The sequence below is a fragment of the Aotus nancymaae genome, unplaced genomic scaffold (assembly GCF_030222135.1).
Source record: "Aotus nancymaae isolate 86718 unplaced genomic scaffold, 86718_ANA_hifiasm-v0.15.2.pri h1tg000057l, whole genome shotgun sequence".
Taxonomy (NCBI): Eukaryota; Metazoa; Chordata; class Mammalia; order Primates; family Aotidae; genus Aotus; species Aotus nancymaae.
The window spans coordinates 10,869,135-10,881,618 of NW_026988471.1; the positions used below are offsets into that span (position 1 = coordinate 10,869,135).

At 48.5% G+C, this 12,484-nt stretch overlaps 1 protein-coding gene across 2 annotated transcripts in view; it reads left to right on the forward strand.

The window, feature by feature from the left end:
- Window positions 1–12,484, forward strand: part of LPIN1 (lipin 1) — a 153,249-nt gene that overhangs the window by 35,875 nt on the left and 104,890 nt on the right. For both annotated transcript variants that reach the window (XM_012438849.3, XM_012438850.3), the window contains exon 2: window positions 2,741–2,797. In XM_012438849.3, coding sequence (XP_012294272.2) covers window positions 2,741–2,797 — 57 coding nt within the window. The remainder of the gene's footprint in view (window positions 1–2,740; window positions 2,798–12,484) is intronic.

A 12,484-nucleotide genomic window follows, 5' to 3' on the forward strand; every position in this document is an offset into this window, starting at 1 on the left:
CTGTCCTTCAACCCCGATCCAAGTTGCATATAGTTTCCTGGTGATTCTACCATGTGGTTGTGTTCAGACCTCGTCTTCCTCTTTGTTCCACTGTCATCACCTTGGTCCATATCCCGGCCATCCTTTGCTGGAATAACCTTCAAATTCACTTCTCTGCACCCTCCATGCAGAAGTCAGCGTGGTCCTTGTAAGACACAGATCTGATCATCTTCCCCCTCCTGTGTAGTCCCCAGTGGCACACGGTAACTGCTCTCACACTGCTCTGAGAGCCTCGGGGTTTCTGTAGCGAAGATTTCAGATCCCTTCCCGACTTGACCATAGCCATTTCCCTTTTTTCTAATTACATAATGGGCTCCAGCAAGAGTTGTTGTTTGAGGAGGGCATTCTTAAAAAAGTGAAACCGGCTGGCTCCTCCTGAGGGCATGCAAGGCCTTCACCACACTGGCCTCACTCTCCCATGCCTCCTTGCCCTACGGTCCCCTCCTGACACCCCCTCATGCCCACCGCATCTGCTGCAACTACTCTGCAGTCATGAGGGGCTCTTTGCTGTTCCCAACACACGTGCGATGACTTTGTTTCTTTGAATATGCTCTCTGCTCTGCTTGGAGTGGCCTTTCTCGCCGTCTCCTCTCCCAGGGTTCCCACTCACCCTGCAGAGGCAGTTCAGCTGTCCTCTCCTGTGGAAGGCACGGAACCTTCCTTGCATTCCCCGCGAGCAGACGCTTGGCTTCCCCCTCTGTGGTCTCTCTGGACCCTGGCCATATCTTGATGGTAGCCCTGGCCACAGAAATCTTTGTTACTTGTCTTCCTGCCCTCCACTAGATTGAGTGACTTATGGACAAGATTTGCATCGAATTTATTGCTATGTTCTCAGTACCTAGAGAAGTACATGAACCCCTGGAGCTGTTCAGTATGTCATGATGTAAAGCAACACTATCAACTAATAGTCAGTCAACAAATATGTGCTAGAAAAGCTAAGTGGGTCAGATGAATAGCAGGTTGGGGGCAGGGCCAACGAGAGACAGGTCAGGGGAAGAGGGTTAGGGGCTTCTCGGGCTGTTTATTCTGGGCTGCTGCAGCTGAACTCAGAGCACACATGCTTTTGAGTATAATTCAACTATAAATTTTAGGCCTAGGACTACTAACACATGCCTTAGGAAGGCTGGGCCTACTCCACGTACCCTTCGTGCAGTTCTAACTGGGACACTTGTGAGAAAGGGGCACTGCCCATGTCCTACTCTTGCAGGACGAGCTGCTGACAGAACCGCTCAGACACTGGAGTGAGGAAGGAAGAGACTATTCAGCTGTGGAGCATCAGTAGACTGGCGTCCAAAAGTTGAGCTCCCCGAAGAGCAGTTTCTTTCCTTTTTTAAGGGCTTGCAACTCTGAAGGGGGAGCAGAGGTGAAACTGTGTTATTGCCCATTGGCTGGGCAGCTGACCTCACAGTTTTTGGCTTTTATCCATTTGGCATGTGCGGGGAAGGGAAGAAGGGGAAGGGTTACAGGAGCTGAACAAAGGCAGCAAATTACTTGGTGGCAGATTCAACTCTAAGGGGGGTTCTGGATTGTGCAAACATGGGGTAGGTGACTGGGGTCAGGTTCCTGGGCCAGAGGAAGAACATTCCCCTGCTACATTTTCAAGGTTTATAGATAACATAGACATTGATTACAGAGGGGAGTTATTTTCCCACCCTCAGGCCTTGCTGCGGCAAGGCCACTGGTGTCAGCTAGTCGCCTGACTGCTGACGTCAGCTTCTTGCTATTTTACTTCTTTCACCAGCAAGCAACAGGCAGGAAATAAATAGCTTCCCCTCGCACTACCTGCTAGGATAAAGCCACACCAACAGTCCTAATAGCTAGTACCTGAATTGGGCTTTGCCCTTTTGCCTGAATGAACTCACCTAATGCTCACAGTAACTCCTGTCCCTCGGCAGGGCAGGGGTTATTGTTACCCTCATTTTTACAGGTAAGCAAACAAACCCTGTGGCTAAGAAACAGCAGAGGCAGCACTTGAGTCATGTCTTCTGACTTCCAATTCCATTGTTTTCTCAGGCCGCCCGACCTCCTATTCCTTTACCAATAGGATCCATGTGTGTTGGGGAGGATGTGAAGATGGAGGAAAAGTGAAAGAGTGAAAGATACAGGGAATTTCCTACCTCAGAATGCACCCTGTGTAATTGACACATCATAGTGGAATGTGCTCTAAGAAAAGACACCACATTCTTTTTGTTTGTTTACTTGTTTGTTAGAGACACAGTTTTGCCTTTCGCCCATGCTGGAATGAAGTGGTGCGATCTCAGCTCACTGTAACTCCGTCCCCAGGATTCGAGTGATTCTCCTGCCTCAGCCTCCCGAATAGCTGGAATTATAGACAGCCACCCCCATGCCTGGCTAATGTTTGTATTTTTAGTAGAGACAGGGTTTTGCCATGTTGGCCAGGCTGGTCTCGAACTCCTGACCTCAGGTGATCCACCTGCCATGGCCTCCTAAAGTGCTGGGAGTACAGGCCTGAGCCATGGCGCCCAGCTGCACATACTTATTTCTTCTTTTAAAAAATTGAGATATATAAAAAGAAAAAAGAAAAAAAAATTGAGATACAGCTTACATACCACCGAATTCACCATGTTGAAGTGTAGAGTTCAGTGATTTTTTTAGTATATTGGCAAAGTTGTGCAACTATTACCAACATCTAATTCCAGAACATTTCTGTTAATCAATTTCTAATGTTTTTGTTTTTCAGATTCCAATAATGAGAGACCCTGGGTGGATTCGAAATGTATGGTCTTCAAACATTAATGTGAGTGCCGTTGTGTTAAAATGTCCTCGTTACACTTTTGCATTTTAAGATTGGAGGATATCCTCCATATCTAGCTGCAGTTTGTCACCATGGATGTCTGTAGGCTCCAAAGCAGGGCTGTTTTTCGGTCAATGCTTTCAGAGATGGCCCGCAGCCCTTTCTCAATGTTCGATAAGCTCCCTACGGACCTGCAGACATTTTGGTTGGTTTCTAATCTCTTCTTCCTCAGATGCATCCTCCTCCAGGCAGAAATATGATTTTGTCACCTCCCTGATTAAAAAGCATTCAGTGGCTCCCCAGTGCTAATAGGAAGACGTCCACATGCACACTCATGCATTGGTTGCCCGCGCTAGACCAACCTTACCGGAAATGCAGTCGCACACGTGTAATGAGAGCCCTTGCCTCATGCCTGAGCCCCTCAAGGCCCTTCCCCAGATTCCGCCTCTTCCTCCCGCCACAGCCTCTTTGCCTGGCACGTGGCTCCCAGCCTTTGGCCCAGCCCCTTCAGTATTTCTGGGATTGGTTTTCATGCTTTGCTGTCTGCCCACGAGGCCATCTTTTTGGCTCTTCCTAGATCCCATGTTCCGCAGGCCAAAGGCTATCACTACCCTCACCCCTCAAACTCTCTGAGCCGCTACTGTTTGGTGAGGGGATATTTTGTTTATATCTTCCCACTCCCAGAGGTGGTCCCAAACTCCCTCTCCTGTTCCTTTCTCCTTGGGCCCTCACCTTGCCCTGGAGCTATAATTGAAGCTCAGGGGCATCATACAGCTTGCTACAGGCCCACAGATCTTACCTCTGAGATGCTTCCACGGTGGGGAAGAGGCTGGAGGCAGCACGTGTGGATAGGGAGGCTCCAGAGGGGCTGTGGAATGATCCAGGGTGAAGTGATCATGCTGGAATGCTTAGTATCTCTCATGTGGCCTGGCCCAAACCCTGTGGCTGCGGAACAAAAGTATCACTTAGCCTCCCCGCCCTTGAGGAGCCCACAGTTAGAAAGGGACTCGAACAGAGCGTGGACCAAGGATTCAGAGGACACCTGAGGCCCAGTGTGGCGGCAGGCAGAGCGAGAGGTTCATCATTGAGATGAATCCAGAGGTGTCAGTGACATGGATAAAGAAGGCTGCAAGGGGCCGGGCACAGTGGCTCATGCCTGTAATCCCAGCGCTTTGAGAGGCCGAGGCAGGCAGATCACGAGGTCAAGAGATCCAGACCAGCCTGGCCAACATGGTGAAAGCTCATCTCTACTAAAAGTAAAAAAATTAGCTGGGTGTGGTGGCGTGTGCCTGTAGTCTCAGCTACTCGAGAGACCAAGGCAGGAGAATTGCTTGAACCTGGGAGGCAGAGGTTACAGTGAGCTGAGATTGCGCCACTGCACTCGAGCCTGGCAACAGAGAGACTCTGTCTCAAAAAAGAAGGCTGCAAGGAAGGCCTGCCCCTAGCACTCTGTAAGGAGCAAAAATTCTATTTCCAAGGGGACTGGCAGGGACTGGGGCCAGCTGGAAGCCAAGAATCCTGAGCAGAGGACAGTTAGTGGCAGTTATGCCTGGAGGGAGAAAAGCCCCCTTCTGTGAGGAAAAGGTGCGGGAAGTCACAGTAAGTGACCCCTTCACCTGTGGGTGGGTGTGCAGGCCCCACAGTCACAGAGGTGGCCTCGAGCAGCTTCCTGTGGCCCAGTCCCATTCTCCAGACTGTGCGGCAGGAGCCCATGGCTACCAGGTTCCAGCCCAGCCTCTGGCCCCATGTGCAGGACCCACGAGAGGCGGGCAAGGAAAGGCAATCCGCTGGTCTCCATGCCCACCCTGCACAGAGCTGGGTTCCCAGCAGCACAGGGAGCTCAGTACCGGAGGTGCCAAGCAGGAGGCTCCTGCTTCAAGGGTGAAATGACAGAAAGCCTCTGCCATCCATAGCAGGGCTGCTGGATGAGGAGTGCAGAATCTGGTTCATGGCTCTGCCACTTACAGCAGGTGAGACGCTGAGCAAGTTACCTGACTTCCCTGAGTTGCATTCCACATGCAGACAGCAGGATTTCATTGACTCCTCAACAGAAAGTGCTTGCTGTTCACCACAGGCCTCACGGGAGAGGAGAAGCAGAGCTTGTAACAGCTTGCGTGGGTCGGGGGTTCAGAGGCAATTTCAGAAAAATGCTTCCAAGAGAAGGCGAGTGTTCTGCAGGGTATTGAAAGAGCCATACCAGTTGGCCAAGCACAGAGGTAGGAAGGGCACAGTGTCTCTGAGATGTGGGGGATGTGACTGGAAGAGGAGAACAGTGGGAGATGAAGGAGGAGGAGGAGGAGGATGGGTGCCGATGACCAGGAGGCCTTATCGGCTTTTCTGAGGACCTGGAACTTTATCCTACAGGTAATGGTATGCGAAGGGCCGGGGCAGGTGGATGAAAGGGCCCCAAACGGCAATGTCCCCTCCAGATCTGCACCTGGTGACGGTACAGTCATGGGGGCGACCCGGAGGCAGGGAGCAGCTCCAAGCCCACCGTTAACCTGGCTGAGTGTGAACTGCCCATGGAACTTCCCTAGATGGGTGACCAGCAGGCAGTTGGAGGCATGGTCTGGAGCCCAGGGGCAAGGTCGGGGCTGGAAACACCAAACTGCAGTCCACAGTGGAGGGTGCCGGCCAGGGTGCAAGGCGGACGACTCATGCTGGAGGGCGCACGGCATGGGGAGGTGGCTGCGGCATCAGGCAGGCTTCCCATCCATACCTCTCCTTCCATCCCCAAACCTCTCCTTCCATCCCAGAACCTCTCCTTCCATCCCCAGAACCTCTCCGTCCATCCCAGAACCTCTCCTTCCATCCCCAAAACCTCTCCTTCCCTCCCCGAAACCTCTCCTTCCATCCCGAAACCTCTCCTTCCATCCCAGAACCTCTCCTTCCATCCCCAGAACCTCTCCTTCCATCCCAGAACCTCTCCTTCCATCCCCAGAACCTCTCCTTCCATCCCAGAACCTCTCCTTCCATCCCAAAACCTCTCCTTCCCTCCCCGAAACCTCTCCTTCCATCCCGAAACCTCTCCTTCCATCCCAGAACCTCTCCTTCCATCCCCAAAACCTCTCCTTCCATCCCTGAAACCTCTCCTTCCATCCCGAAACCTCTCCTTCCATCCCAGAACCTCTCCTTCCATCCCAAAACCTCTCCTTCCATTCCCGAACCTCTCCTTCCATCCCGGAACCTCTCCTTCCATCCCCAAAACCTCTCCTTCCATCCCCAAAACCTCTTCTTCCATCCCAAAACCTCTCCTTCCATCCCAGAACCTCTCCTTCCATCCCAAAACCTCTCCTTCCATCCCAGAACCTCTCCTTCCATCCCTAAACCTCTCCTTCCATCCCAGAACCTCTCCTTCCATCCCTAAACCTCTCCTTCCATCCCAGAACCTCTCCTTCCATCCCAAAACCTCTCCTTCCATTCCCGAACCTCTCCTTCCATCCCGGAACCTCTCCTTCCATCCCCAAAACCTCTCCTTCCATCCCCAAAACCTCTCCTTCCATCCCAAAACCTCTCCTTCCATCCCAAAACCTCTCCTTCCATCCCAGAACCTCTCCTTCCATCCCAGAACCTCTCCTTCCATCCCAAAACCTCTCCTTCCAGCCCCAGAACCTCTCCTTCCATCCCAGAACCTCTCCTTCCATCCCAAAACCTCTCCTTCCATCCCAAAACCTCTCCTTCCAGCCCCAGAACCTCTCCTTCCATCCCAGAACCTCTCCTTCCATCCCCAAACCTCTCCTTCCATCCCAGAACCTCTCCTTCCATCCCCAAGGCTCTCCTTCTATCCTGGCACTTATCATTGATATGGCCCAGTATCCATAGAAGGTAGGTTCCTAAATTACAGGAGTGTCTAGTGATGAGAAAACCAAAAATGAGGAGGAAGTACGACAGGGAAGAAAGCAAGACTCAGTCTCTCTCTCCTCTTTCCCCCTCTCCCTCTCATTCACCCTCTCTCCCCCTCTCCCCCTCTCTCTCTGTGCCTCTCCCTGTCACCGTCTCTCTCTCTCCCTCCCTTCTGGTGACTGTGCCACCGCACTAGGCACTGGAAACCCAGTGATGAGTATGTCATGGTTAGCCTTTTCCTTCTGGAGTTCACCAAGCAGGGGAGGGGATAGCGGGGGTCACAGTGATGGTGGGTGCCCTGTGACAGGTGCTATGACGGAGTTGCCAGTGGGCTCGTGGGTGTAGAGACCAGCCATGCACTTTCCATGGACGGGAGGCGTGTTTGAGGAAAGGTTTTTCTAGGAAGTTGAGCTCTTGGTTTGAAAAATGTAGCTGTGGAATACAGAAACCCAAAGACATACACACTCACCAACCCACCTCCTCCCGCACCACCCCCAAACAAGACTCCAGACAGCCAAAGGCCCGGAATGCTGGAGGGAGCTCAGAGCCAGGATGAGTGATTTGCAAGGCTCCACCTTCTAGCTCAGGCTGCACCGTCCTGCGTTTGTTACACCAAAAGCAGCACCTTCATTCCTGCCGTGCCTCCTCCTGACAGAGGCCTACTTTGATTGTGACATTTCTAATACGAACAATTCCCAGAATTCTAGCTTATCCCAGCCCAGCTACTAGAAACCATATTTCACTTTTTTCTTTTATTTCTCGCCTCTAGGTTTGGAAAGCTCTGGACTTAATTTTTAGTTTTCTTGGAGGGAGCACATTTTGTTGGGGGAGGAAGCAAAACTTTATCTAGATTTAGACGTATCTTTGAAAAATGTGATCGAAGCGATTTATGTGGCTGGTCCTATAGAATCGACTGCGGAATACCGGCTCACAATGAAGGTCACAGTCTCCTGTTCTTACCCAGCTCGTTTACACATCTTTGCACATTGTCCTGGGGATTCACACCTGACAGAGGAGGGTCTGGCTGGTTCTATGGCACATGATATGCCAGTGATCCCCTTTCTCATTCTCTAGCGTTTATGCATAATCTTATGTTTTAGTTTGTTCTATGTTCAGACACTGCCTTTCTTGTAAAGAGTTTTCTTGGTGGGAGTGATATGCGGGGTGTTTTTCCTGGAGCTTATGTTTGCCTCTCTTTTTCATTGTTAGGAGATACAACTCCCTGCCCATCCCCCCGCCCTCCAAACACGCAATGTCCCTAAACTTCAATATTAGCCTATCACGTGGAAACCGTCAGATTATTTTTAAGTCTATTTCCTTGTTATCATTGGGATCTATTCCTTCTATTTGGATGAACATATTTTCCATACGGCTTTTAGGATTTTTTAAAAAATTTATTTAACAAACCTTATATAGCACAAATCAGGTGACAGGTTCTGTTTTTCTAACAGCATTACAAATATTCACTCATTTATTCCTCACAGTGGACTTCTAAGTTGGTCCTATTATGATTTCTGTTTGAGAGCTGACAAACTGAGCACAGAGAAGCTGAGTCATTTGCTCAAGGTCACACAGCTAGAAAGCGGCAGGGTTAGAATTCAAATCCACAGAGGTCCAGAGACCTTGCTCCTAAGCACTATTCTAATCTGTAAGAAGTTTTTCAGTAGTTTCTAGTTCTTTTCATTGCTTCCTTGCTTTTAGTGGCTTTATCAGGAGCTCAAGTTTCCCAGGACTGTCAGCTCTCTGTGTAGGTGCCCTGTTTTCCCAGGACTGTCAGCTCTCTGTGTAGGTGCCCTGTTTTCCCAGGACTGTCAGCTCTCTGTGTAGGTGCCCTGCTTTCCCAGGACTGTCAGCTCTCTGTGTAGGTGCCCTGTTTTCCCAGGACCTCTCTCTAGGAGACCTCTCTCTTCCCGCTGGCTGTTAAGTCCTCCCACAGAGCTGTCTCCTTGGGAGGCCCTCACTAGAGCCACTGTGACCAGATTGCTGTTTCTTTTTCTTCTTTCTTAGTTTACTCTTTCACAATGAACAAAAGCTACAGGGAGTACATTTCCAGGTAACCTCCCAGGAAAAGGGGTCAGGGTATATATATATATATATATATATATATATATATATGAGTATATATATATGAGTATATATATGAGTATATATATATGAGTGTATATATATATGAGTATATATATGAGTATATATATATGAGTATATATATATATATATATATATATGAGATGGAGTCTTGCTGTCACCCAGGCTGGAGTGCAGTGGAGCGATCTCAGCTCACTGCAGACTCTGCCTCCCAAGTTCAAGTGATTCACCTGCCTTAGCCTCCCAAGTAGCTGGAATTACAGGCACCCACCACCACGCCCAGCTAATTTTTTTGTATTTTTGGTAGAGATAGGGTTTCACCATGTTGGCCAAGCTGGTCTTGAACTCCTGAACTCAGGTGATCTGCCTGCCTCTGCCTCCCAAAGTGCTGGGATTCCAGGTGTGTGGAGACATACTTCGAATCTTTTTATGTTTTAATCTTTAATTTGGCTTCGCCTTTGAGTTGGGTTGAATTTAGAATTTGAGGTTCATGTTCAGTTTTCACAGAATTTTGTACACATTGTTCCATTACCTTCTAGCAGCAAATGCTCCTTCTATGCCTGTCTGGCTTTGGTTTCTTTGTAGGCGAGCTTTTAATTTATTTTTTCCTACTGGAAGCTTTTAGAATCTTCTGCTAACTCTTTGTGTCCTGAAACTTCACACTGATGTGCCTTGCGGTAGCCATTTTTCATTCATCTGCTCAGAACTTAGTCTCCTGGGGGACAAGTCCCTTCTCCTCTAACAGGTAACAGCTGATGAGATATCCCAAGAAATAAAAGGAAAATAGAAAACAAGCAAAGGGTGGTGGCTAAGGACACAAGGAGTGGTTCTCCACCTCTTTTATCTTCTATTGCCCAACTTTTTTGGTCTGTGATTTGGCAGATTTTGTAAATTTCACTTTCTATTGTTATTATTATTTTCACAATCCAATTGTTTACTTTCCAAATTTCTTTTTTTGTTCTCTAATGATTTACTCCTTACAGCATTATTCTGTTTTTGTTTTATGAATGAAATGGCAACCCAAATCTGAGCTTCTAATCTGGGGATTTTTTTCCCCTATTAATTTCTCTTCTGTTCCTTTCATTATTTTTATTTCTTCTGGAACTGTTTCCCCTGTTTGTCATTTTTCCTTTCATGTTACAGGGTTTCCTCAAATGCCTGGTACTTTGTGGTTGTTTTTATTTAGCAGGAATGGGATAAAAACTTTCCTGGAAGCTCTAACTGGTAGAGTTCATTCTGAAATAAAAAATTCAGGAGCTCACTCTGGGAGGCCGGGGTGGGTGGATCAAGAGGTCAGGAGTTTGAGACCAGCCTGGCCAACATGGCAAAACCCCATCTCGACTAAAAATATAAAAATTAGCTGGGCATGGCAGCAGGCACCTGTAATCCCAACTACTGGGGAGGCTGAGGCAGGAGAATTGCTTGAACCCGGGAGGTGGATGTTGCAGTGAGCCAAGATTGTGCCATTGCACACCAGTCTGGGCAACAAGAGCAAGACTCCATCTCAAAAAAAGTCCAGGAACGGGCTGTTATCTGGGGCTCCTGAGGCCAGTACCTGCTTGAGTTCTGTGGGCAGGTAGGCCCCTCCCTTGCTGCAGCCCCCTTTGCAGAAGTCCAGGGTACAGCTTGCTGTAGGTTATTTTAGTCAGACCTTCCCTTTGCTTTCACCTTCCAAATTTGATGAAGTATCTTTTCCATTGAAGATGCCCCTCCCACTCTCTACATTGCTGTGAGTTTTAAATTCCGAAGTTTCCTTGAAATTTAACGAGCCATCTGGAGTAAAGGGAAAATAAATGCGTGTTTTTCCCTTACTCTGTCTGGCATCTGTCCTGGGGTTTTCTTCCTTGCCTAGTATTGTTAATGGAGCTCTTACGCGCGTGCGCCTTAACAGTCACCGAGCTCTGATCTAGAAATGTGCTGTGGTGGCCCTTATAGCCAATCGCTTCCTTTTTTTTAAAGCGTGAATCATTGTGGCATGGATTAGCGACAGGCACTAGCACAATCAGATACAACAGTAATGCATTTAATTGGAATCTTATACAGAATGGTCATTTTTTGTTGAGTGAATTCTGAGTTGTGAATAGGAACGTTGTATTCATGCCGATTTTGGTGTGGATTTCCAGTCCTCCTTTTACCATTGCCTTCTCCCACCCCGGAGGGCAGCTTGCTCTGACTTGCTTGTCCTCTTTTCTCTTGCTCGAGACACTATGTATCTACTAGAGTTTGCATTCCTTGACCACAGAAGCCTCTCTGAATCGCTTACCCCTACTGTGCCTCGCACCCTAAAATGGCCCACAAGAAGGGTAATGATACCTTTAACACCAGTATATGCCTAGTTCATTTATTTTTATGATGATGAGTATATTTCTATTATAGTTTGTTTATTTTTATTATGATGAATATCTTTTTGCAACCAGACATTATGACCCATGATATGATATTTAAGCATTCATTTAAAAAATTTTGTTGAGCACCTATTAAGGGCCAGGCACTGCACTAGATACTTAAGCAGAAAAGGTCTCTTCCCTCCTATCACAGCTGTCTGCTGGGAATTAATTCTACAATAAATGCACGCACAAATGGAACATTTTAACTATAATATGTAATTCCTTCGAATAAAAGATATGCGGAACAACCAGAGGTCTGATAGGGAGAACTGACACAGCTGGGGAGGTTGGTAATGCTTGAACTAAGGTTGATGAGTGAGTGGCAGTTGACCAGGTGAAGAGCAGGGAGGATCCATGTTAAGGCTTAGCTTGTGCAAAGGCCCTGTGGTAGGAGGGAACAGGCCAAGCCTGAAGAAATGGAAGCAGTGCAGTGCGGCCTAGGCTTAAACCTGGGGAGAAGCGGGGAGCCAGGGCAGCGGTGGCTGCTGACATGTGGTCAGATGTTGGATGCTGGGGCTAGAGCATGCAGGTATCTGGAGAGTGAGGTGTCTGGTTCTGAAGTTCTCTAGCAGATCCAGCTGTCTCCTGAAGATGCTGCGGCTGAGTTGAGCATGGACCAAGAAGACGTCCGGTGGCAGGTTAGGCATACGAAGTAAGGTGTGTGAGAAGAGAAATCAGACTGAGTAATGTTGCAACAGGTCGAATCCTCGTCTGCCCAGGCCTCGCTCTCTGACTCCATCTCGCTCTTCCATTTGAGATTCCAGAAACTCCCAACTGATTCCTTGTCTAGACTGTGCTGCATTTTGCTCAGAACTTCCTCCAATTAGGTTAGCTGTGCCTGAATCTTCACTTACATGTCCCCAGGGGAGGGAGAGGAGAAAGTATTGGGTGGGATGTTACCTATTTTAAAATCAAGGTGAATTCACATTAATTCCTTCTTCTGAAATGATATCAATATCCCTTGAGATGATTAGAGATACCCTGGGGAATCCTGGACCTGAGATTGACAGTTACTGTACTGCATGTATGTGTGCGTGTGCGTGTGTGTGTCAGGGGTGAGGGTGCAAGATGATCTGTGCCTGTGAAGTCACATCATAGAGGTGTAAATTATAGGTCATGGCTAAAAGGTGTTCTGGTGGTCCTCTATTTCCCACCATGTCACTTTCCAGTGTGAGGACCAAGGTCCCCAGGTGACTTGTGCAGGGTCTCGTGGTAAGGGACAGAGAACTAACCAGAATCCAGGTCACCAGTTCCCCAGAAGCACACCCTGTCCAGCATACCCCGGACTCTGGAAAGACCTGTGGGATTGTATTATAACTGGGCCTATATCCTCACTGTTCTAGGAGGAAAACGCACAGAGTTTGGTTGAGGCCCA